Below are 26,631 nucleotides of genomic sequence, written 5' to 3'. Positions count from 1 at the left end.
GATAAGAATGACCACCAGCCTTGTGCTCACATCAGGCTTATATTCCTTCTCCCTAATTAAGAATATAAAAATGAGGGGAAATGTTACTTTTTTTTTTTTTTTTCCTTGAGAAAACTGTCAGATTTAATGTGTTTTCTCAACTGCCCTTCTGTATACCTTCCATTCTGTGATCAGTGTTTGGCTAATGGAGAATGACACTGTTAACCATTACTCAGCTCTAACAGGTCCCAAACTGCTCCTGTCTGCTTAGCCTAAGACTGCCCATGATCACATCAATGCCTTGGTATTAGGTTCTGGATATTTTAGGAGCAGACAATACTGGTGCTTAAGTGTTCCACAACAACAGAGACAACTATCCTGCCTTATGCTAGACAGACCCTAAAGAAAAAAGATAACCCTTATGTTTTACTTAAAAATGCCTGACTTAATAAGGATTAGACATACTGATAATCAGATTACTTGAGGAGATGATAACATGTTTTGTTGAGTGACTCCTAAATCTTGCATTATGAGAGTTCCAAAGTTTTGTGACTAGAGATGTTGCACATGAACATGGAAGCAGGAAATATATCAAGTTCAGTAAAATTATGTTGTTTACACACTGCTCTTGTTGCACTTAAAGCTAAGTTCTCAGTGTTGATGTAGGAGATGATGTTTTTTCACTTTAAAAATCTAAATGTAAGATGTGGAATATGTATATTTTTAACAGACAGCCAGATAACCATGAGCAAGTATAAGCAGAGAAGTAACCTTGTTTTGTAAGCATGAAAATGAGAGGTGGTCTTTAAGGAGGGATCATTTAATGGTACTGCTGAGTTCAGAAATCGTATAGAACCCCAGGTACATGGGACAGCAGGAAAGAATAAGCCATGCTGATTGTCTGAGTATTTGGAGGACCTGTGGGAGGAGAATGTAGTGCATATTTGCACTAACTTCAGCTCCTATCCTAGGTGCTTGTCCAGGCACATATCTGCCTGGATTTCCCCATCAGTGAACCACAAGGACTTGAGAGAGAGAAGGACAGGTCTTCTAGAGAAAGGGCTCCAAAATAGAGTCCATTTGAATGCTTCTGAGTCATCACCTCAGGAAGTCCTCTCTGCAGTGCATGTGTAAAGAGCCTGGAGAGAGCAGCTCCCAACTTAGTGACCTGCAGTAGGTGATGTGAAGAGGACCCAGCTGGGCTGAGGCTGTCTGCAAAGAGAAAACAGCTCTGCAGCTTGCTGCAGAGTGACAACCCACAGGAAATGAACGTGGAGGCAGAGGCAAATTGAGCAAGAGATGATCTGCCACATGGTTTTGAGTGGATGTGATAGTGTAGCTGTGTATTTCTGATGTGCACTGTGCTATATACTGAAAAAGGAAATTAAATCTTCTGGAGAAATGTGATTATCATTATGGGCTGGCACATATGCAAAGGCAGATAAGTTAGCTAGATACGGTTTTGCTTGTTTCCCTCCAAGCAATATTTAATGTGTAACAAAATTGGTATTTTGTGAGGATGTAGCAATATATTATATGAGTAACAGCTAATCATTTGAATAAAAATATCAAAGGCAAAACTAAGAAATACAAAGTGGTTTTATGCTCATCCTTGCTTTGTGAATTTTTTCCCAGTCCAAGCCTATTACAATAGATCTTCTGTTGTAGTCAGGTTTAGTGTGTCACTCCCCTCTTTTAATGTCATGTTAGACATTGTCTTACACTTTGACACCCTTTGCTTAAAGAAAACCAGAAAACTTATAATGGTTTATGTCTGAGGTAATCAAGTGATGAATAGCAAAGGGTGAACACATAAAAGATATTAGATACACAAATCAATGACAATTACAAGTGATACTGAAGGCTTTCTAGGAGGCCAAATATAATTCAGTACATTTAGATCTCTATTTACTTAAAATGTCCTCAGTATTTTGCAGAGGGAGAGAGTTGGATGGAGTTTTTATCAATAACACTTCCTGTTTATGTGGCTGTGAAAACAAAGACAACTCAAGTCAAAATTGAGATCTACTAGAATTTAAAAGCAGTATCTTAAAAGAAAAGCTGAAACTGCCCACGGTTTGTCGTTCAGTTTGTCATTTGTTGTTGTTAAATACATGTATGCAAATGGAGTAGTTAACTTTTTAATTATTTTATGTGTTTTTCTCCTGTATAAGTGATTGCATTTCTCACAGTCTAAGGGTACAATTTGAATGGTCTGCCTTTGAAAGTTTGTCCCAGATAATTGTATAAAATATATGCTTTAGCAGCTTAAAAGCATTTAAATAAATTGCCCTTTTATGCTATGTTCAAAGACTTAAAAATACAGTGGTTTAGATGCCACTGGCTGTGGGTCCATGATTATAATGAAATGTATTTTTTTTCCTTCAAAGTATTTTTTTCTATCCATTAACCCTCTTTGTTTTAATTTTTCCCAAGATACTACTGCTACATTATTGCTTGTAGTCATTATTGTTCTCAGAGGGAACTAAAATGGTACCACCAAGCATCCAGCATTGCAGGAGCTTGTCAAGATTGTAATATGCTTTATGTTACCCAAGTGATGTGCATTTAATTGGCTACAAGCATGCCCTACCCTCTGTATGACAGTGGCTAAAAGTTGAATCATGATCACAGTCCAGTCACCCACAGAAAACGTTATTTACTGAGCAGAACACCTTTGTGTTTTTTCACTACAAACTAAACCAAACACGAACCTGCTAAATGAATCTTTTGTCACCTAAGAAAAAATTGTGTTTCTGCCATAACTGTGTGGAGTTGGGCATGGATTTTGGTAAAATGTGTTCGTTTTTATCTCAGGAGAGATCTTGAGGGAATGGGAAGGATTCTGTATTTATTTTTCCTAACTCAATATTGACTAAATGAGAAGAGAGTATTGATCACAGCTTTTAAAAGCAGCTAAAGATTTTGGCTGAGACATTTATAAAAGGTTTGATTTGCAGAGAATTGGGAATGCATGTCCCAAGAAAGGGTCATTGGTTAGGCATGTTAATCAGCCAGGTGCTCAAGGGGCTTGTTAGAGATCACAGTCTGCAGGCTGGAATACACATGTTGTAGGTAACATGAAGCAAGAGAGAATTAAATGCTTATATTCATTATCTATTACCATGTTCTACAAAGACAAATTTCTTCTATGATAAATAATTTTAAAAGCTTAAGTGATCAGTGGAAAGTTAAATTAGATCTCCTAATGGAAATGTATCAAAATAACAATAAGAAGGAAAACAAAATATTTAAAAGCTGCATAAGTTATCAAGAGTAGCTGAAGTATAAAGGAAAAAAACACCTTAAAAATAAAGGCAGTTTACCTACAGACTATTTAAGAATTAACACACGTGTTGAGGATATGGCTTGTCTACCTCCTGGTTTTAAATCTGTTTGACATAAGCACAGCCCAGACATAGTAACATTTCTTTGTGTTGACATAAGGATTTTTCTTTGGATTTAACAAGTGTTGCCATGCAGTAAGGAGTTAACTTGAGCTCTCAAAGTAATAAAATAAGGGAGTCACTCCAGTTCCACTGCAAATAAATGAGTATTGGACAGTCCATTACCTCTAGAATTCCCAGAAACTTAGGTGAGAATGCAGTACTAAAAATGATTCACATGAGAATAAAAAAGGGAAAGAATTGATATGAGGATATAGGTAACTTCTTTATTTTGCTTAATCCAAAGAAAGTGTTACTGCAAGGAAAGTAACAAAATAATGGAAATTTAAAGAAAAGGTACTGCATATTATTCAACTGTATAAATCAGTCAAATAACAGGAAGTTACATTTTTAAGATGTTTCTTAGAGGGAAATCTGAGCTTGTTTTGTGCAATATGGAACTCATTTCTATGCAGGTGATGAAATAGGGGTTTCAGTGACATGTGGTGCCATCTCAGGTGATCTGGGTCACCTGTGCAGGACTAGCAAATGCAGCACACTGCATATGTGTTATTCCACAGTGGCTGCTGAAAGCCAGGCAGTGTATCCTGCTATTAAGTGGCTGTATGAAGTGCCATGAGATGTTTTTTGCTTCGACAACTGTACCCTGCCCTCTGTAATTCAAGGAATGCAAAAATGTAGATCTTTCTTAGCCTGAGTTGTCCTGGTGAGAATGCCTGTAAGGCAACAATGTAAGAAATCATGAAAATATGAATGAAGATATATCATGAGTCCAAGCAAGCTTGACTTCTGAGTCTGCTGTCTTTAGCAGAAATTGGATCAGATCCCAAAACTGTAAAAGCAGCAGCCATGGCTGGAGCTTAGAAAGTTCCTTAGTATCTTTCTTAAGTAAGATGGATTTTTAGGATTAAGGATCTGTGAGCCAAACCTCTGTTCTGAAGAAACTGATAAATAGCTTAATTAAGCATAGAATAGCAAAGCACTTGGATAAGCATAGCTTGGTAGAGTCAGACAAGCAAGGGTTATGTAATGGAAAGTCACAGCTCTATACATTTTTATTACTGGAAAAGAGGCTGAAAAGGCTGACCTGATTAACATAACATTCCAATATTCCAGCATGTTTGAAAACCTCATTCTTGAAGGCTGTTGAGTGAAATAATTCCAAGAAAATAGCAGTATAAGACCTGTGTGGAACCTGGAGATGGAATTTTAATTCATTCTGATTTACTATGTTTGGGGATGTAGCACACCCTTTCTGTCTCCCAAGGGAATCCTGAGGAAATAAATGAGGCTCTGAGATCTCTATTTCCTAAGACTTGGAGCATAAGAGAAAGAGGTAAAGAATTTATCTCAACCAGTTTCTCCCTTGACTTGAAGCACTTGCCTGTTCTTCCTCCACCATAATGTGGGCCAGAATTCTGCTGTTTATAATGGAGTTGGGTTTTTAAGCCACTTCATGTTCTTTCATTTATTTGTTACCTTTTAGGAATTTTAAAGCTTCAGAAATAGATGTTCAGAACACAGGTGGCAAGTTTTGGGTGCTTTAATGGTTATTTACATTTACAGCAAAGTAATGACTGTCATGGACGTCTGTCTTCAGCTGCAAGTAATATTAGCTCAGCAGGCAGGCAGGAAAACAATAATACACAGATATCGAATTAGCAAGAGTACCTCATAAACAAAGCAGGAATAAAGTGGCTGCTTAACATCTCTCCACCTTGAGATCCTACCCTCAAATTGTTTTATCTACAACTTGTGCAGCATTCTGAAAAATCCATTGGTTGTGGTTGCTTTTTAACTAAGAGAATCAAGAGGAGCTTACAAAGTCTCCGAGAAGAAGGAGACCTGCCAGGCTACAGATATTCTTGTTCAGGGTGGGAACAAGCCTCTAGCAGTGTTGCTATATCATAGAGAAGATGAGGCAGCTGTCATGAGATGAATTCATGCCAGACTACAATTCAGAATGGAATTTAAAACATAAATTTGGAAGTGTTTGCATAGTCCTGGACAGATACAGATGACCACAGTGAAGCAAAATTCAATGACAAAGCCATTGTATTACTGCTTGGGTTTTGCCATTATTTTGTTTTCCTTTCTCTCTTACTGAAAAGATAATGAGTTTCCTTCAAAAACTCTTGAGGTGGCAGTATGTCTTGAGTGACTTCAACTCCTTCTGAGTACTGGCAGAAGCATTTCTAAATGAATAAATCTTTGGCAACTTAATGATACTTTATTGACAAAAGTGGGGGGGGGTCAAGGCAAAAATCATAATTTTAATGGGTTTCACATTATAAGGTTTAAGAAATGCATACTGAAAACCAGAGGGGATTTGGAAAGCCTGTGAATGACTGAAATTAGAATTAAATGTAGGTAGTTTTCATGCCCAACAAAATAAGCATGAACTTGCAATTGCTAAGGTTTTAGTTTCACTATAAAGGAATATTTTGATTAGGCCTATGTTACTGAATATGTCTTTAATTACCTTTTTTTCCTCTCCATTGTTCCCTTTTCAGATGATCATTCTCGAGTGAGATTGCAGCCTATTGAAGGAGAAACAAGTTCTGATTACATCAATGGGAATTATATCGATGTGCGTATCCTGATGTAGTCAACAAGCTTAATGTTGTGCTCAGTCAAAGAGGGAACTCTTATTATTCTCACATTATTCACAATTTGTAATAAATACCACAGCTAATAACAGCTGCTAACATTGTTTAGCACTGGAGAGAGCTATCTTTGGAAGCTAGGTGTGCCCTAAAGGAAAAAAAAAAAAAAAAGCCTCAAAGGTTTGTCAATCAGTAAATTAAATGAGTCATTTCCTCCAACTGCCACTAGACTGAAACCTTGCCAGGAACACTGTATGGCTACTTTGCCTGCTGGTGCTTATATGGGCTAGCAAAATGTTATTTTCACTTTCTGTCAACAGCTTGGCATCATTCCACATTTAACAGAAAGCTGTTTGCATATTAATGTGACAAAACTCTGTAATGCCTAATGCAGAGATTTGCAGTCTCTTGTCATCTCTGCACTTTTAAGTCGCCTTCAAAGTATATTCTGCAGCTGTTAACCAGTATTTCTAATGCAAGCAAGACATTTCATTAAATATGTAGGCTGTTTAATTATTGAAAGTGGCTTCTTTGTTCATTCTGCATTGTGTTAACTTAATGTTTTACATTAGAATAAATTCTTTAAGAGACAAGGTGTTTTGGTTGAAAGAATGAGCTCAGAAGTAGAATTGAAAATCATTAAAAAGTCAATATTATTTATCTAAAGCCAGAAGTCCATGGATAGCAAAGTTAGTAATTTTACTCTTTACATGGAGTGCTAGGTGTTAGGCTAAGTAAAACAAGTGTTGCTTCATAGGAAACTGTGCCTGCTAAAGGTTTCTTGTTCAGCAGTTGCATCTTTGAAAAATGGTGTCAGATTTTGCAGTTCAAATTTAATTACTAGTATGAAACAGGAATGTAACAGATGTTTTTTCTCAGAATGTGGAGGAACTAGAGCTGTACACGAAAAGTAGGTACTTCAGTTGTAACAGTATGAAGTCTGAGGGAACTTTCTGAAGATATCTCTTGTTACTGATGTTTATAAACATATTCAAGAATCATTAAATTAAGCTCAGATTTCTGGTCAGTCCCTTGCTATTTGAAAGAATAGCACAGTCACCAAGCAGTGAAGGCACATATGGAAATATATTTAGTTATATGCCACACTAATCTCTGAAGGGAGCAATCTGTCAGGAAAAGAAAGAGAGAATTCACACTGGGGACTTAGATTTGAATTCACTTTCACGTTTTCTCCAACATTCAGGACTGTTCTGATTTTAGGCTAGTAGTATGTTCTTCTGTCACTCTAAAATATTATGAGATGTGAGAAATAAAGATTTGGATCATACAGTCCCATATAAAATGCTGATAGGTATCTGCATAGAAACCTTTTTCTTTTCTTGCTTATGGAGTACAAAAGGATGGAGAGAATGTGGCCCTAGAAAAAAACAATGCCTGAGAACCAAAAAAGTCCTTTCCTCATCCTCAGCAGATGGCTTCATTGCAAAGCTTGGAGGACTGCAGGCATACTCCAAAGACACCTCTGCCACAAAACACAGCATGTTTTTTTATAATCTTGCTAGTCAGGTTTTTGTTGGAAACACTGGTTTTTCTACTACAGAAGCAGTTTTAATTTTGCTCTTGCATGCAGTTATTACTAGAGTTGTTGTGCTGTCAGTATAACATGTTAATAAGGGAATGGGCACCATCATAGACACAAGGGTTATGATGTATTTCTTTCCATGCTTTTTTTTTCACTGGGAAATGGAAATGTTTGATCCCAGGCACTAAGGATTAGGTAACACATAGCAGGAAAAGAACCCCCACTCTGTCACTCTCTGAACACTTTTCAGTTCACACAGACTTCCAAATTTTACTTCAATGTCATGTAAAGAAATCAATTTTGTAATTCATGTTATTCTTTCTGTAATACTCAAAGTATCTTCTTTGATTCTTTCCCACCTTGTATCACTGCATTTCCCCTTGCTTTTTCACACAGAAATTGCAATGGCATGCATGCTACAGCTTTAAGTTCTTCCTGCTGATAACTGACAATGCATCATAACCATTGTTCAGATATTAACACTCTTACAACTGAATTGATCAGCATATTGGTGCATGATCTAAACTTCTGGTGACACTCCCATCACATCAGAAATTCAAATACTGTAAAAATGCTATCATTACATTTTGGCAACCTGTTCCATGTTGCAGAGAATGCATAGAGTTGCTTAGCCAACTTATGATTAAGTTGCTCTTTTCATCAGAATTGTATTATGTTCTTCTTGAAAAAGTATGTTCATACCAAATTATTTAATCAAAGAGCTTATCTTCTTTTTTATTGTTGAGAAATACAACATAAACAAATCACCATGGGCAGCAGAGTGAACACTGTGCCCTCCTGCCTTCCCCAGGCTGAATGCAAATCTGACATTTTTTAACTATTAAAAAAGGGGATAGGCTTTGCAGTCAACAGCAATAGGTGAAGGTACATCTCAGACTCTATGAGCACCTGATACCATTAACTGCAAGAGCTAGAGTGGATTTCATTTTCAGCAGAGCCAACAAGGGACTGAAAGAACATATTACTTCTGGCCCCTTAAGTACAAGGTTGCAACTTAAATATTTTGCAGAAAACACATTTGCTTTTGTTTACCTTCTCACTTGCCCTTCCCCAGCTGAAAAGAACTTTTGCATCTAATACATTATTTGTACTGCTGTGACATTTACTGAATACTATCCTAAATGAAGTTTCACTCAGAGGAACATAGCCAAGGTGCAAATTGCTGATTTTTTTTTTTCCTTTCAATTTATTCTAGGGTTATCATAGACCAAATCACTACATTGCTACACAAGGTAAGTTATCACCCTTCTGGTTATGTGAGGCTAAGAGATTTTGGTACTTGGATTGCATCTTATTCTCTCTAACATGCTTTCTTGCCACAGTCAATATCCAGGGTAGAGTTGGATCAATCACTTAGGCAGGAGTGAGGAACCTGAATTATTGCTGAATTTTCAGGTATTTCAAGTAAGCAGTCCTTTACCTTTGTGTTAAAACAGGTTTGGAGTAAAAAAAGCAAAATGCATCCTTTTTCAGAGAAGTTACTCGGCATTATGTTACTCATGAAAAAAGAAGAGTCATGGTAGAAATGTTTTGTACCAGTTCAGAGACAACAGTGTTGTGAAAATGTATGTTCTCTTAACTGTTCAATGATAACTAGGCTCCAGGTCCTTAAAATACAAAACTCTTCAGCTAGCAAGTTTTGGTAGAGGACCAAAAGACATTTGAACACTGGCAGGAGGATTCATCACAGGGTTCTACAGAGACAGTTTTACAGCCTGTCATTTAAAAGCTTGCTCAAGAAAAAGAGCCTATTCTTTTATCAACACTCAGATTAATTTTCAATTTGTACTTGTCTTCAAAGACATAATTTGTGCATTCTGATGCAGTCCTTATTTATTTTTTGGTCAAGTTCAGAGCTGGAACAAATGGGAAGAATGAGTCTTCTATGACTACTTAGTCACAATATTGAACAATATGCCAATCTCCTGCCTATGCTTGGATAGTGTGTGTGAAAATTTGATTGCTCCTCCACTGCTTGGAAGGAATCTTTTTTGTGATAGGTAGTCTGTGACAAAGCTTCATGCATTTGCCCATGGAACTGAAAAAGCTGAGCTCCACCCATAGATGTTTTTTCAGCCTTTTAAGGGACCCAGCTGGAGTACTGAGTATAATATGATCCCAATAATCTTAACATGTGTTGGATTTAGGGATCACATACTTTTTAATGTTTTTTTATCGAAGTAAATAAAATGTTGACCATGTCAAATAAGGCATCTTGCTGTGATTTAAGTTGTTTCTTAAATATCCCAGAGTTGGCTGCCTCCAGTCCCCACCCACCACATTCTTTAGTCCAGTCTCTACAGACAAGCCAGTGTCATGGTTTCAGCCATAGGATAGGAAGACAGGAACAAAAATGCAACATTTGATTTAGTCCTTTTGGACTTTCACACCCTCTTCTTCAAAGAAGAAATTGTTTGTTCCATTTAAAATTTACCTAATTATGTTGATTGTCACATTTAATTTAAATCTAAAATATAAAAATAAACAGTTGGCCTTCAACTTGTAGTTTTCAAAAAGTTTTCATCAGGAAGTTTACCAGATCTCCCAGATATCTTAGGTCCCCACCTAAAGAAAACTTAAATTCTGTTTTATCATGATGTTATGAGCATTTTTATCACAATCATCATAATACTTGAATAGCAAATACCAAGCTTGAAGTTCTGTACTTTCAGGTCTTTAAACCAAGTATGTAATTATGTATGAATAATGTGCTGAAGTTCTGTTTACCAGATCCTTCAACAAATCCCAACAGTTTCTTTGCCATGCTTTTTTCTCATATGGTGTCAAAAAGTACCTTGTCAAGAAAGAGAATAAGAGGATTAGAAACTAATATTCTACCAAGATGTAAAGGATATATGACTGTTTCAGATGTCAGTTTTGGAGGTGGATCACATCAATGTCTTCTGTGTAGATGCAGCTAGGTGCATATGGGGGTGCCTAATCCCTTCCTCTCATGGTATAATGAGTAAGAAACACATTCTCTGAAGAATGTAAAATTAGTTTTAAAATAAGCATTCAATTTACAGCAAGCTCAGAATTATCTGGCAGTGATGTTTTTTTTAAGATCTTCCACATCTTACTTTTTAAGGCCAGTTGGAAAGCAGGTTTGTGCCTCTAGTTCATAGAAATGAAGAATACTGATCTCGAAAGTTTGTGTGTTTATCTGGTTCTGTCTGTGGCCTGATGAAGAAGCATAAGAAAGTCTCTTTTTCTTGCTTTATCTCAGCTTTCCCATCATCAGAATAGAGTTTAAAAATACTCTTCTGTTTTTTATGGTTCTCTGCAACATCCTGATAGGTGCAGTTGTTTAAAGACTAGTTAGTGTTACTCTCTAGTGAGTAAATAACTCAGCTTCCTGACAAAGCACACTTCCAGTAAAATGCAGTCTCTGTCTTTTGCAAAGGTGATAAAGTAACTGGGAGTAATCTCGAGATCTCCTTTAGGATTCTCTGACTATGAAAGAAACACATTTGTTTCATATGTCAGACCATGCCTCCATATTTTCCAGGGAAGTGGTCACAGCACAAGCTTGCCAGAGTTCAAAGAGCATTTGGACAGCACTCTCAGGCACATGGTGGGATTCTTGGGCTGGTGTATGCAGGGCCAGGAGTGGGACTTTATGATCCTTGCAGGTCCCAGGATATTCTATGGTTCTGTTCTATGTCAGCCTTGCCAACAAGCATGTCACATGCCACAGCTTGCACTGTGGCCAGCCATGTTCATGCTCTGTTTTAGAACACATTTTCATCAGGTTTATACAAACACATCAGTGCAGCACAGCAGTTAAGCTGTGTGTTTAATTCCCTTGGCATCTACTTTTCCTCAGTCTTTAAATAACTTTTCCCATCCTCCCTTTTCTCCTCCACAGCAGCTTTCACAGGTGCACATGCCTATTGTTCTTTGAAGGAAAATATCATTATGTGAGTCAGTTTTAAATCTCTGAGGAGTTAGAATGATTGATATTTAATTTTCCTATGTTCTTAAGCTGCATTCAACATATCAAGTGTTAATGAGCAAATATAATTGTTTGAAGTGAAGAAGTGGCAAATTTAATCAGTTTGTAATAGACTACCAATCTGCTTTTAGCAGAGCTGGGAGTTGTCTAATCACCTGTTTATTGAAGTGTTACTGTCTTCCATACTAACCAGAGTCTGACATGCAGAATGGTAGCTTTCCACCTTGGCATTCATAGCATCCTGCTGCTACCTTGAAATACAGGAGGAAACATTTTTTAAAATAATTTCTAAATGGAGGCTTTCTCAACTAAATATCAAAATTATTTTACTTCAGCTTCTAAGACTAATACATTCAGAGTGTGCAATTTCAATTACTAAATTAAAAACAATTTTCCTTTATGTGATAAGTATAATGTGAGTGGTAGACAGAATTTACAGCTAATAAAGACTTTTGGTGATCTGCTGTAATTGGCATCAACAGATGGGATCCACACCTGAGTCACCATGATTAAAAAGATTCCCTCATCAAAAGCCAGCATATTGGGTCATGCAGAACCAGCAGGCTGGTGCAATTTAAAACTCATTATTTTGCTTTATAAATCCCTTGTTCCTATGGATATAATTCTTCTTTTTATAGAAGAATATTGAGCTCTTGTATTATCTGCTTAATTTACTGGCAGCTAAGGGTTATTTTTTTTTCCAGGAGTTATGTAATCAATGAATTTTAACCTGGTCCTTCCACGACAGCATTAGGTTGAATATCTGTACAGTGCTTATTCTCACACACAGTGCTGGATGTTCTGGCTACTGTATGACTTCTGATCGAACATGTTGATTGTTTTTGTTTCTGAATTGATTACTGAGCAGGGAAAAAATAATTTGGTTTGTATTTATTTGTTCTGTGTCTCCTGAAGCTCAGGTAGTTCAGTCACCTATGTTGTAGCTTATTTTAGCTGGTGTTTGTCAAGGGTTTTGGAAGCTTTCTCCTCCACAGCACCAGCAGCTGTAAATGATGAGTGACAAATGAATGTTAACACAGTTCTACAGCATCACTCATGGCCATTTCCACCAAGGCTAGTTTTCAAGCGGGTCTGTCATGTGTGAAACAGCAGATTACTCACATGCAGGTTGCAGGTTGCATGTCTTTATATATAAAGTATGTTCTTTTGTGCATCTCAGTCTTTTGAATACTCCCCACAGTTCAGATTGTCTCTGCTTGCTGCAGCATGCAGAGCAGCCAGATCTGAGATGTTTGGTGGAAATACTTCAGAGCATATCTTAATGACTGGAAAAAGGTACTCCTGAAAATAAAACAATTTTAGATACAATGGCACAGTGTAGCCTTTCAACCTCTTTTTTTTTTTTTTCCCACTCTGTATCCAGTTGTAAAGCAGATGCAGAATTGCTTTCTGTATTGCTTATTTAGGAGACAGGCATCAAGTCAAGTTTCAGTCAGGAGGAGGTTTTAGGTATAAGTTAGAAACTTTTGAAAATAAATATTTACAAGGAAAATGTTTACAGTCTTCACTACCAACAGCATAAACTTGCCTCTCTAATAACCCCTTTCATATTCCTTCTCTTTTCTGCAAAATACTTGTCTTTCTTCCACGTACAACTCTTATGTGCTGAGTGAACATTTTAATAAGGGCTTTCAGAAACAAAAACACATTTTCTTTCAAACTGAAACTTCCCTTTTAGGCATCTGAAGCAGAAATAGTGCATTGAATAACAATACTCTTAACTTCCTTGGCATGTTTTTTTGTTTTTATGTCACAAAAGTTGTCACAAGTACAGCAGTGTGGAAGTCCACACTTCTCTTTACAAAGAAACTTTTGCTTCTATGGTTTTAGCCTTCAGATGAATAATAACATGTGAAATTACTTCAGGGAGAATTAAATAAGAGCAAGGCAAAATAGTTGTCCACAATTTTTCAGTTTCATATATGCTGTCATTTTTTGCAGGATGTGGGACTGAAAACAGCCAGGTTGTTTTCCTGATATGTATACAAAGTGATTGAATTCTGTGTACCTGTATTAATCTTGAAGATTCAACTGTGTTTGATGCTGTACTTTACTTCTTAATCTTCAAAACGTTAAAAAGGTGGTTGAAGCCATCTGTCTTCAGTTAGAGAGATGAGCCCCTTCTAAGCCCCCTTTTGATAAGGTGAGGCTTTATAGAACCAAGTTCACCTGGTTTGCAATAGCAGTGACAAATGCCTAAGTTACTTTTTGCCCCTACCTGAACACGTACAGAAGTAATAGACCCTTTACATGTGAGAGTGACATCTACAGGTTGTATTGTGAAGCCATATGGTGAATTTACCTTAGCTCACTTGCTACCATTACCCACCAAAGAATCCTGATAAGGATTATGTTTGAGTATCTGTTGAAAACTGATAGTTATACTGGTGTTGAGGACAAAAAGAAACAGTGTGTACTAAAAACTAGTAACCATCAGCTTTTTACAAGTTACCACTTCGTGGTAGGTGAGAATACCAGAGTTTCTCTCTGGCTCTTCCTTTGTCATAGGAGGGTTTAGTGATAACTGCCAGAGCAACTATCTTTCACCATTTTCATGATTTCTCTATTTTTCTGTGTTTGTCATAATCAGCTGTGTGGCAGTTTTGTTTGTGCAGGGAATGAGCCACTCCATTCAGATGGAAGACTGTAAATGCAGAGCTAGCATGGTTTGCTGATACAAAGTTGGCTCAGGCTTTGTTGCAGTGTTTCATTTCCCTGGATCTCTGTGTACAGACCAAGTGACACAGGAGCAGTGTTAGAAAACTGCTGATAGGTTCATTGTTAGGTGAAGGCACTTGCATTTTTCATGTGTGGCTACATTTTGTACATAATAAATGCCCACCTTTCATATATACCTTTGGAAATTCACTGAAAGTACAAACAAGCTCTAGATATTATATAAATAATTACTTAGTATTTATTTGCCAGTATAAGTTCTGAAATCCCATCCAGGCTGTTCTTTCATTTGCTTGTCAATGTGGCTTGTGAAACAGGCTTGAAAAAATTATGCCACAGAGGAAGAAGAAGCAATTCTTCCTATTCTCTTCCCCACACAGACTGAGCTACAGTAAATCAGACATGAAGGACTTCAGAGCATAGATAAATCTCTGTCTCAAAGACAAGATCTTGGTTTGATTTCTGTGTTGTAAAAATCAGACTAGAAAAATGTAACAGATCTTTGCATATCAGAATGAAGAAGTAAGAGAAATGAGAGTCTGCATTAAATAAGTAGAGGCAAATAAGGCAAAAGAAAATGCTTCTTGATTGTAATGTAGAAAATAAAATGTTGTGTGAAAAGTAATACATTTGTCCTCTTTATAGGACAAACTTAAAACGTAAATTAAAATATATTCTGCAAACAGGGAAGTTGTCATCTTTCTGAAGTTTGAGGGCTGAGCACACTGGCCTTGTGAACCAAACACTTGCAGAAAAGAACACTATAAAGGTGACCATTTATTAGTGTTACTCTGACTACTAATGCCCTATATTATGCACTAGAATCCATTTTTTGTTCAAGGAAGATGTATACACCCAGAGAAATTCACATGCATGTCTGTATTTTAAAGGAAAATTATGAAAATCTGATGTGTGATGAGAAGTTTTCCATCTTTTTCAAAAAATCAGACATAAATTGGGTTTGGTGGGAAGGGTACTTAGCACCCTTGACAGAGTCCTGTTAACCCACCTGTTCATCAGTGAAGCCTAGTGCTAAAGCAGAAAAGAGGCAAAGAAATGCAGTTCATCAGAAAAATGGCATAATCAAAGCATCTTTTTTTCTGTGAAGTTTATTTACCAGATGGTCTTCAGCAGTCTGGAGGAAGAAGGCTTTTGGTCTTCTCATCTGCTAGACAAAGGAAAGGAAGTAGTGTAGCAAATTTACAAAACATAATGCATTTCAGAAATAAATGTATCGAGAAACAAGGCTGGGGATTTTTGGCAGTTTTGGGGAGGTTGGGTTTTTTGGGGGGATTGGAGTTTGTGGGTTTTTTGGTTGGGATTTTTAGGAGCTTTTTATTTGGTTTTTTGGGGGTTTTTTTGGGTTTGTTGGTGTTTTTTGTTTTGTTTTGTTTTTTGTCTTGTGACCATATACAAATCTTTGAAATCTTTTGTTTTTTCTCTCTTATATATTCTTTGGTGACAACTGAATCTTTATATTGATATGGCTACCAATGCACATGACAGTCCAAGTGATCTTGTAGCACTGTCTTTGAAAGCAAGAAAAGATACAGGCTTATTGGATTAATTAATTCCCTGTCCATCTGTATTCTACCATGCAGTTGCATATTCAGATGTAGATTGTGGAGATTCCCTCTGCTACTTCTAAATCTCATTCTGTTGCATTCTGTTCATGTACTGTGTCTATACTAAGCACAAATACACTTGGCATGTTAGAATGGCATTCCTTGTTTACAGTGTATATCTAATACTGCAGTCTCCCATAAAATATATTGAAAAAAACAAAATTAAAAGGTTAACATTGTTCTTTCCTACTTGAAGTATTGACAATAACCAGGTGGTCCCAAAAGTAACAACAAAGAATAGTGCTGAATTTTTGGTTACACGGATTTGATTTTTAATCATAATTATCTTGACATTGAAAAGAAAAATACCCAATACACATTTATTTTAATGACTTTTGTACATATCTTGATCTGACCAATTGTTGTTTGCTACTGACTGTTTCTGGAGGAAGAAATAAATGTACTGATGTTCTCTGCCCTTAAATATAAAAATACATTGTGAGTGATACATCTCACTCATGAGATATTTATCAGGACAATAAACTATGACAGAAGTTTTTTGTAGCATTTTTACTTAGGCTTTAATGTAGACTAAATTATCTTGTTTGTTCATCTAGGTAAAGTGTTCATGTTAGTGCACTTAAACTCCCAGTAAAAGTTTAAAAAATAAAGCATATGAATATCTTACTCACATGCATGAGCAACATTCCTTCACAATAAAGTCCTTGGGGAAAAATAAAGGAAACAAGTAGCCAAAATGAACTCGTATTTTTGAGCTAGAGAATAGTGATGATTTTATTACAGTCTGATGCTTATGATTGACTCAACATGGAAATAGAAAGTAGAAATGCAAAAGAGTAATTAGGTTCTTTTGTCCATTCCCTAAGGAACCTTCTACTGAAGGGGATAAAATGATCTTAAACTTCTCATCCATCATCAAAATTGATTCTGCATTACAAGTTGATATGAAGAACCTAGTCCAGCAAGTCAATTACTTAAGATTTTTGTTTTGGAAATGCTAGATGCAGCATGTTTTTTACAAAAGAAAAAAAAAATCTTTATGTGTTAGTCTTTCCAAGCTCAGATGAGCTATTTAGAATGAGTGATTAATAGGTATTCATATTTCCATGATGCAAATCACGCTTATTGACAAGAATGCACAAATTAGAGACATAAACAGCTTTCTTAGTGGAAAACACTGATTCAGCAAACTTTCTGTTGGACTGCTCTCACAAAGACAGCTCATGTTGGAACCATGGTCTCAAGCCTCCTGGATTAACCCTTCAGTCAGAGCTGTGATCTCGGGCAGAGAGCCAATACCTCTTGTTACTGTTCCATCTGAGTGTGTTCATACCTGTGTCTCATGTTCCCAGATGAATCACCTATCATTCTTCTGACATGCTTGACTATAAATAAGCAATTAAAATAACTTCAGTACATAGAGAGAAAGAAAGTCCATGTATGAGTGAGACCTACTTCTCTCCAGCCAGTATACTGCTGCAAAATACACCAAGGCCTCTAGTTACAATGGCATTAGTCAAAGCTTTTCTGTTTTGTAGAAGAAAAGACTGAAGCATACTCTCTGCAAGCCACTGTCTAGCAGTGCTGTCTTAAAAGGTGAGAGGTGAAGATTCAAAGCTCTGGCATTATTCAGGTATCCCACATAGGGCTCACTAGGGAATTCCTGACCCCAGGAGTGGTACATGTAGTTCAGAATTTGGAAGATACTGGATTTACACAGTGTGAGAAGATGTTAATGAGAGAAACAGACCACTTAACATCTCTGCTGTTGGACAAGCAAATTATATGAAAGAAAGAGTTCTTCATTACACTGGATGAACATTAAACTACAACTACACTGTTTTGATGTTGTTGTGTTTTTTTAGTTTCCTACAGTTAAGATCAAAGCAGCTTTCCTGAGTGGCATAAGGATGCATAAATGGACAGTAGTACTATGTACACTGCTTTTATTGCATCCAGCTTTGTCTCCTCTCAGGCTAGCTGTTTAAATCTGGACAGTTTCTGTTGCTGCCAGTTCCTCTGTTACCAGTCTGCAGTACTTCTGTGAGTAGTCAAAAGGTGTTGTGGAAGTGTGCTATTTATTCTTTGGGAAGCCATATGACATTTTCATTTTATTTTGTTCAAATAGAACAAACTGAGCAGGTATTGGAAATCTAGCCGTGGAGAAATGTCAATCAATAAGTGTGTAACACTTTATTAGATGGAAACTTAGCTGGCAGCATTTGCTGTAGTGGTATAAAAATGTCTTAAATAGCACCTGTCAAGAGTGCACAAATAAAGCGTGGTCACAGCCTTTAAAATAAGTACAGCAGTGACTTGTTTCTGAAAATGGTGGAAATATTGACATGGAGAGGAACAGGTAGGATTATTCAGGAATTTTAGGAGCTGTCATGTTGTGGTTGCTGTGTGTTGTACCAAGACTGTTCAGTTCATTCAAACCCTGCCTTGCTTCTGTTGTCTTTCAAGATGTGTTTGGCTTCTTATGGCTGTGAGGGGCGTGAACACCTTTTGTGTATTCCATTTCATATGCAATTCATATGTTCTGCCCTTCTGCTGCATGGAGCTCCAGTCCCAGACTGGAATTTCTGATAGTACCATAATGCAGACAAAATACTGCATTGAGGTGGGAACTGTTCCAGCCTAGTTAGATCTGTATCAATAAAGAAAAGAAAATGCCAAATGATACTCCAGAGAATAAATACCACATTTCTCCATCTGACTGGCCACAGAATCATTGCAGAATAGGATCAGAGGAAATGCCAGCAAGAGAAATGATCCAGCTCTAGGCAGCAGTTGATATGTATGTGAATATGCATATGGAAATTATGCATTTTCAAACTGATTATCTAGTTTTATGAAATGAGCAATTTTAAAGGAAAAAAACTCTGAAGTAATCAGTTTTATCATTGCCCAAAGGATAATATTTTTAAGTACCTTTATATTAAACTGGGAATTCAGAATGGAGGGGGTTTTTATTTTAGCTGTTTGTGAAACACTTGAATTATTTCATAAAACAGTGTGACTCCAGTTCCCCACTACTGTACATTGTAAATAGCAATGTTTTTGTTTTCTTTTTATTTTTGGAAAGAGGTAGAGAATTTACAGGTCAGTCTTTTCCTTCTTTCTGTAAGAGGTCTAGTGCTGACTCCTTCAATATAGGAGTAGGTGGTATAGAAAGCCAGCCAAAGCAAGGGTCAGTCTCGTGGGAGCTATACATAAAATTTCCACATGCTCCACAGTCACTTAGTAATCTAAGCCTTGTTGAAAGCTAATGGGACTTGAAAGCACTTTGAACATTTCATTTTGTGAAAGCCAATTTTCACATACAGCAGTGTGCATGCAGCAGGGCTGGCTGACTGGCTAGCTCGAAGCAGGTAGGATTCAGTTTGTGCTTGAAAATCAGCCAATTACTATTCACTGTGCTGCTCCTTGGCTGGTAATGAGAGAAAGCTGTGTTTTTCCAGAGCAAAGGATACAGTAGAAAGTCTCTACGTTGCCAGTAGCTGCACTGGGCAGGATTTGTCCCAGTAAAGCATTTCAGCTTGATATATGAGCAGCGTTCTCCGGAAATATCAAGCTAACAGGATTCAGTCAGATCTGTTTCTTATTGACAATCCATGTAAGTAAGGAAGTAATGAAAAGCACATTTTGAATTCCTATCTCAGTTCTGATTAACCCATTTGGGTATAGCTGAGGTGACTTAACTGTGGAACAGTGTTGCTGCATGCTGGTGTTTTGGGGGTAAGCATTATAAGGTGGTGTCATTGCAAAAGGCCAAAAAAAGAACTGGCAGACTGATTGCAACTCAGATACATCTGATATGTATGGTATGTTCTGAAGCCTGGGTTAAAACTAGTGTTAGGAGAAAACAAACTATTTTATTTGCTTGTGAATTAAGGTCCAGTAGAATTTTTGCTTACAAAATGGTATCTTTTCTCAGCTGACTATGAGGTCATTACTGCCTCTGCAAGCAGTTGGCTTCTCTCTGTGCAATCTCTGAAACTCCTACAATGGAAGAATTGTTAAAATAAGGGCTAAGACTGGAGCAGAGGATTTTTCCATACCTCACATGAAGCAGACATAGCTTCAGGCATCCTTGCTGGTCTAACATATGTGTAGGGAACCAGCCTTGTTGGTAAGCCATCCACAACTTCGATTATTTAATTTTTTTCAAAAATGAGAGGAAGGAAAAGGAAGATTTCATCAGGAAATCCAGCATAGCTGTATAATTACAATATAACCCTGTTGAAGATTATGTAATAATTAATACTTTTAAAGCTAAAGTTAGAAAGTGCTTTTCAAATGTCACCACATTCAACATCAGAATTAAATACGAATTCAAATGAAGTAAAGGGGTAAAAGCAAGAACTTGTTTTTCAGCTCATTACAGGGGTTTTATTTATTTCACTGAGATTCTTTAGTGCATAAAATGTGTATGACAGCTGGAAACTAACAATTATTAAGTAACACCAAAGCATTAATGGCCAGGTTTTGCCAGTGCAAATGTCTGTTGCTTTTTAGTGTGCTAATTGTTACAGTGATAGGCCTGGAGGAGACTTCAGTAAAAATAAACAGGTGAATGGCACTGGGGTACCTTTTACCCTCAATGCTGGTTTATTTTCTGGAACAGACTTGGGAGGACTTTATTAAAGCATTAGATGACTTCTAGGTTATGTGGCCTGATTCTCTTTCATCATTATTTTCTTGTGACCTAAAAACACAAGAGACTGATCTGTATGCATTTTGATAGCTAGTGGTGAGCAGTGGGCCCATATGGGGTAGTGATATCTTAACCTTTAAACTTAAGTATAAATGTTACCATAGAAAACAAACGTCTAAACCTATTTCGAGGAAAAAAAAACTGCATAATCTTTGCCTGAGTTTTTGAAGTTTTTATAGCAGAGTTTTGTTCTGGACTTCACAGAGGCATTAAATCCTTAAGAGCTCCTGGAAGCATGAGTGCAAGTTCAACACATGCTACCATAACTATTCAGCAAGCATATGGTAAAGACTGCTCCTGAAAAATCGGATTATCAGCAATTGAGCAGATCTTCAAAGTACCTTCCATTCAGAAACCAGCTCATTTGGGAAGGTGAAGATGATTCAGCAACAGCTGTACTGCTGTGTGGCCATGGAATTATAAAAAATACTGAACCATCAGTTTATCTTGCAAGTTGGCTAAGTCAGCACAGCTGGGATCTGTACCTTTTCTTTATAGTAAGCTGACTATTTTAGGTAGAAAGATGAAGACAGGTTACTTTCTGAAAAAGCAGAATTCAGTTCAAAGATCCTTAGCCTACACCTGGTCATCTAAGGAGGTGTCCAGATTTGCAGAGCTGCTGACCAGTGATGAGCTTCTCATGAGGTAATTAGGAGACTAAGAGAGCTGAACAGTCTGGAAAATTTGGTCACATAATGATGTACCTGCAAATTCCTGTTGGTAAAATCTTGGGCACGTTGCCCTGTTGAGTAGGGAAAAATGTATTCCAGTTACAGGAGATGTTCCTTTGCCTGCAGCCAGTGACATTTAAAGTAAGTGACAATTAGCTGCAGTTTATTACATACCCTTTTCTGAAGGGGTGTTTACCTCCAAATTCTAGCATGGTTAAAAGAGCAGATAACGTGTTCTTATGGATTATCAGATCTCTGGACTGGCAGTGCAAATTTGAAATTTTGCTTCCTCCTGTGAAATAAATTATCCTACTAACAGCTACATCTGTCCCAGAAGATTTGTTAGGAAAACAAGAGTTCTTCAATTTTTTTATCTACTACTTTGTAGTCTCCCCTCCCAGTATTTTATTCCTCTCTGGTTTTATGCTTTTATTTTAGACAATTTCTGCTACATAATGAGTTTGGGAGTTTTTGACACTGTAGTTGCAAAAAGGGTATCATTGCTTTTGGGCTTTTGTTGTTATTGTTGCCATGCAGCCATATGTCTTAATAAGAAAACACTCACTGTATCTCAAGCTCATTTTGAAGGAAACATACACAGAAAAAGAATGAGGGCTAAACTGCAGCTCCCTCTAAGTAGGCACATTAGATGTGTCTTTCAGTAGTCAAGCTGTAGGCATTCTCAGTAGTAAGCAGCAGGTATTGCTTCAGTAAAAAGTGAAGGCAGCTATCATTGCTACCAGAAACTGCAGTAACCAGTGGGTGAAGGGACCACTTTATAATCACCATCTCATGCAGTGTGGTTGTGTCTACTCACTGTAAGGGGTATTTCTGCCCTCTTTTCAAGATGGAATTTAAATGCTGCAGGTATAATTCTTGCTTCTTGTCAGTCCCCTGCCTCTATCAGCAATATATTTATGGCTCCCACTGCCCATGCACTGTCCCTGGGGAGCCTTTGGAGCTTAAGGGTATCTGATAATTTCTGCACATTTCTAGCTTTAATATCTATCACTGAACATGGTCTCAGGTGGACCAAATGTTAGCTTGTGGATTTGACATTCTATGCTAGAAAAATATTTTAGAAGCTATTTGTTCCTTGTCTAAGCTGCTTGCTTTTCTAGAAATTGAAAAACAACCCATGGATTTAAAGGTTCTGTGTGAGTAAGTGCTATGTATGCTGCAGGATTCAGGCTTTACTTGTTTCTTCATGTGCTTGCTTTGTTTCCTACACCTGAAAATTTTTCGTATATTCTGGGCTAGTTCATCACATTCAAATTGATCACATACCCTAGAGGCAATACCAGTTGTTAGAAGTGGGTCTCACAATAGGAAGCAGAAATAGAGGTGCTAGAAAACTGGTTACAAAAACAGCTTTTAAGAGTCTAAACCATTCGTAAAAGCTTTCATCACATTCATAAATGTGATGTTCCATTTCCTAATATGTTTTTGCTCCCAGAGCAGCAACTAACTACTGCTGGTAATAGAACCAATGGTCATAATATATACAACCAATAATTTCTGTTGAGTTTTTTCAATAATGCATTTAATTAGCTAGGGATTTGGAGGGTTGATTTCTTTTTCTTATTTTCCTTTGCTTTTCATCTTCTGGTTGCAGTGTGTTGCTGATCTCTTTGTTTTCACAGTAGAGACCTTTGATACCAAGTGCTGTATTGTGGAGCTAATAGGGTGTGCCACAGGCTTTCTGTTGAGCAGCACAGTATCTTCTCTTCAGACCTTCTCCTCCTGCAAGAGGGCAACTGCTGAGAATAACCTTTCTGCCTATTGTGCACATATCTGTTTAGCTGATGCTTAGAACAATTATAGGCTCTTTCTCCGCCTACCACGCGTCTCTGGAATCAAATTGTTCAGTTCTTCAAGACAATAAATCCCACAGCCCTACCTAGCCTCTAAAGCTTTTCAATTCTCACTGGAGGAAAGTAATAATTTATTCATATGTCAGAACATATTTTTTTAAATGTTAGGATGAAAACAAAAATGGGATATAGAAGAATTGCTTTCTGAGACTTAAGGTTGGTTTTGAGGTGTTTTTCCTGAACGTGAAAGAAATTTGGAGACTACATATAAGAATTGGACCCAAAAGCAAGAAAACGTGTGAGAATATGAAAGGAGGGCAGGAAATCCTGTCAAGCACTTTTAGTTAGGATTGTCATATTTGGATAGTAAAATTGACAAGACCATACTCTGCACTGCAGAATAGGACATTTCTTCTAGAGGTACACTTAGAATCAAGCTTGAAAGACTTATCACAGCTCAGCTCTTTTTCTGCCCTGTAAAAAAACATTACTTTTCCTAAAGATTTATTTTTCTTATCATTTACAATCTTTTTTTCTTTATGGAGAATGACAAATTCAACATCTACAGGAATAGTTTAGGATCTCTTCCCAGTTGTAATTTGTGATTTCTGGATTTGAAATGTTGGAATCTTTAAATCACAACACAAATTATGTAGTCTCTAGGGGAAAAAAGAAATTAGGATTAAATTGTTGCCGGTTATCCCAGAGCTGTCAAAAAGAAATGAGTGCTACAATGTATGTCTCAAATGTCTTGTATCTCAAGTGAATCTGTGGGAAAGAAAACTGCATTAATACATAAAGAAACTTGCTACATCATCCCAGTTTCTCAAAGATTCTGGCTTCTTGCAAAGGGACAAGACCTGTGTAGACAGAGGATCTTTTCTTACCTTTCCTGCAGCATTACCAAAAATATACTCAGATTAAATTTATTAAAACACCACACAGTCCTATGAAGACAGAATGCAGGGAAACCATCTAGATTTTCTCCATTAAGCCAGAATTCTTGAAGCAATAGTGGGTTTTTTTTTTTTTGTCCTTGATCAAGTGTGATGTTAATAATGTGTTGTGAACTTGCAAACTTTTTCCAGGGCTCTACATTATTCTGTGTGGAAAACCAGCTTTCCCTAAGCCTGCTTTTAGCTGTGCTCCTTGAAAGATAATAGCAGTAGTAATTTAGCTGAATATTTGCTTCAGATTTGAGAGGAAGGAAAAAGTTATACAGAGACAGTATTTTCCTGCCGTGAGTGGAATCCTCTGATTCCTTATTTCAGTAGGAGAGGCTGGCACAAAACCTTTCCAGTGCTGTCATGACTTTAATGGCCAAAGAAAGCTACATTGGATCCTAGAATATTAAAACACAAACAAGCTAAACTTTCACTATAATATATACTAATTCTATTACTGTGACATTAAAAATTGCACTTGGACCATGATTGTATCACATATCCAGGCACACAGGTAGAAGTAAAATACTTGCTCTAAATTTCCATATGACGGAAAGCAATTAAACTCTTGTTGAAATTCAGAATGAAATCTCACAAATGTATCACCTGTTCTGTTCTGTTAATTAAAAGAAGAAAAAGAAGGTGTTCAGTTTTGCAGCCATAATACCAGCTTGAATTTAGTCATTTCAGAAACTGTAGTTTTAGATTCTGCTGTTAATTCTACTCTTAAGACCTTCTGACATTTCTTGTCTTCTAATAGTCATGACTTCCTGTTGTTTTTAAATTTTTCTCCTGTTACATGACCAATGTAAGCAATTCAAGGAAACCTACAAGGAAACAAAAATTATGAGGAGACCTATGAAACTCTTCATATATGCTTAATTTTAAAGATAAATAAAACTGGGGAGAATACATAGCTTCTTTAAATGATCTGTGCAAATTTTGGGTGGAAAAATCATAATTTGGAATTGCTTTAAATAAATACAATTTTTTAAACTTCAAGAGGTCTAGTTTATTACGTTTTTCTTAAATTTCATATCTAATTTATGTCATAATTGTGATGTTATTTGCCTAGCGAGTTGGTTTTGGCTTGCCTATAGTATCATGAGTCACAAAGTCATAGAATGGTTTGGGATGGAAGGGATCTTCAAATGCCATCTGGTCCAAGCCCTCTGCCAAGACAATATCGTAATAATACATTAGTATATTTTCCACCAAATACTCGATTTCAGAGTGAAGGCTCTATTTTCAAAGGGAGCTCAAAGTACACAATATGGGTGCCAAACTGCCCAAATCTGTCAATGTATGGTTTGGTAATGCTTGAAGAGTATTGGCTTCTTTACTAGAGGAACATTAGGCCAATGCATTATCCATTTGTTCTCCAATTAGCTGATTTAAGTCATTCCTCTAAATAAGCCCCTAATTGTTTATTGCAATGTGACAGTTCACTAATGGATTCAGTATGGATGTTAAGCTTATTGTTTATATTGTTTACTCATTGGCTCAGTGATTTTAAACCACTGGTTTAAAGTTAGGGTGGCACAGCACAAACCACGGGTAAGACATGTAGGCTGCAAACAGGCAAGACCAGGTGCATGCAGAGAGATGTGATTTTTTCTCAATATTGTACATTTCTGTAGCATTTCCTGTGAACTGGTACCCAGCTTCAGCACCATGCTGGAGGAGGCCCTATGTGTTCATGAACAGAGCACACAGTTTGGGGAAGGCACTGCAGAGGGCACTCTGCTGTGGCACATCAGGTTTCTTTGCTGCTTTCCTCACTGTTTTGCAAAGTGATACACTTCAGCAAAAAAACTGTAACTTCTGTCTCACTTCAGGAACTGCAGTTTAGGAGCTTGGCTAATTTGATGGATAGTGTATACTAAGAAAAATATTAGAAACCAGGAAAGGCCACATAGTCCATTGAGACTCATTTCATTCCAAATACACCTTCCCTGGGTTATCATCCAATTGCTAAAAGAAAGAGTGATGTTATCCATTTTTTATAATTCCACTTCTGGGTATTATGGAGATAAATACCTAAGTGCTGGAGAACTAACTTTGTTTCAGAACAGTATTTCAGAAGAAAAATACTTAAATGCAGATAGGTAGGATGACAGAAAAGAAATTGACTGACCCTAAATGAAAAATATGATGATAGTGATATGAATATATGTGTACAGTCACGGCTTCACAAAGTTCCCCAGAGACAAGCTTCCAATCATGAGATTTTCAGATACTAACCTTTCATTTGATTTATTGTTTCAGGACCAATGCAGGAGACAATATATGACTTCTGGAGAATGGTATGGCATGAAAACACAGCCAGCATAATCATGGTTACAAATCTCGTAGAAGTGGGAAGGGTAAGTGGCTTTTGTACTTAAAAACATGAAAGACATACAAGGTGTTTGCTTTTTGAAATTAAATAAAAGACCAACAATGTGCTTACATACTAAGTATAGCACATAAAATATGTATGACTTCCTGTGCTGAGAGGTTCATTATCAATTATTTTTAAACATGCCTTGGATGCTTGGTTTTGATAGCATTAGCACAATGACAAAGTAACTGATAAAGCTGCATTCTGTACAGCAGAGTCTGCAAAGACTAACAACGAGGGGAGGTATCATATGTTTATACATATCTCAGATATACCATTTGTCTTAAGAAAATCAGTAAATATGT

General features: G+C 36.9%; 1 protein-coding gene across 7 annotated transcripts in view; it reads left to right on the top strand.

Moving 5' to 3' along the window:
* The window catches only part of PTPRM (protein tyrosine phosphatase receptor type M), a 445,192-nt gene that overhangs the window by 385,333 nt on the left and 33,228 nt on the right, over window positions 1–26,631 (top strand). For all 7 annotated transcript variants that reach the window (XM_079300125.1, XM_079300120.1, XM_079300119.1 and 4 more), the window contains 3 exons: window positions 5,900–5,976; window positions 8,752–8,788; window positions 26,212–26,309. In XM_079300125.1, the coding sequence (XP_079156251.1) occupies window positions 5,900–5,976; window positions 8,752–8,788; window positions 26,212–26,309 (212 nt within the window). The remainder of the gene's footprint in view (window positions 1–5,899; window positions 5,977–8,751; window positions 8,789–26,211; window positions 26,310–26,631) is intronic.

This window comes from Erithacus rubecula (assembly GCF_903797595.1).
Source record: "Erithacus rubecula genome assembly, chromosome: 3".
Classification (NCBI taxonomy): Eukaryota; Metazoa; Chordata; class Aves; order Passeriformes; family Muscicapidae; genus Erithacus; species Erithacus rubecula.
This window is presented reverse-complemented; position numbering and strand designations above follow the sequence as displayed.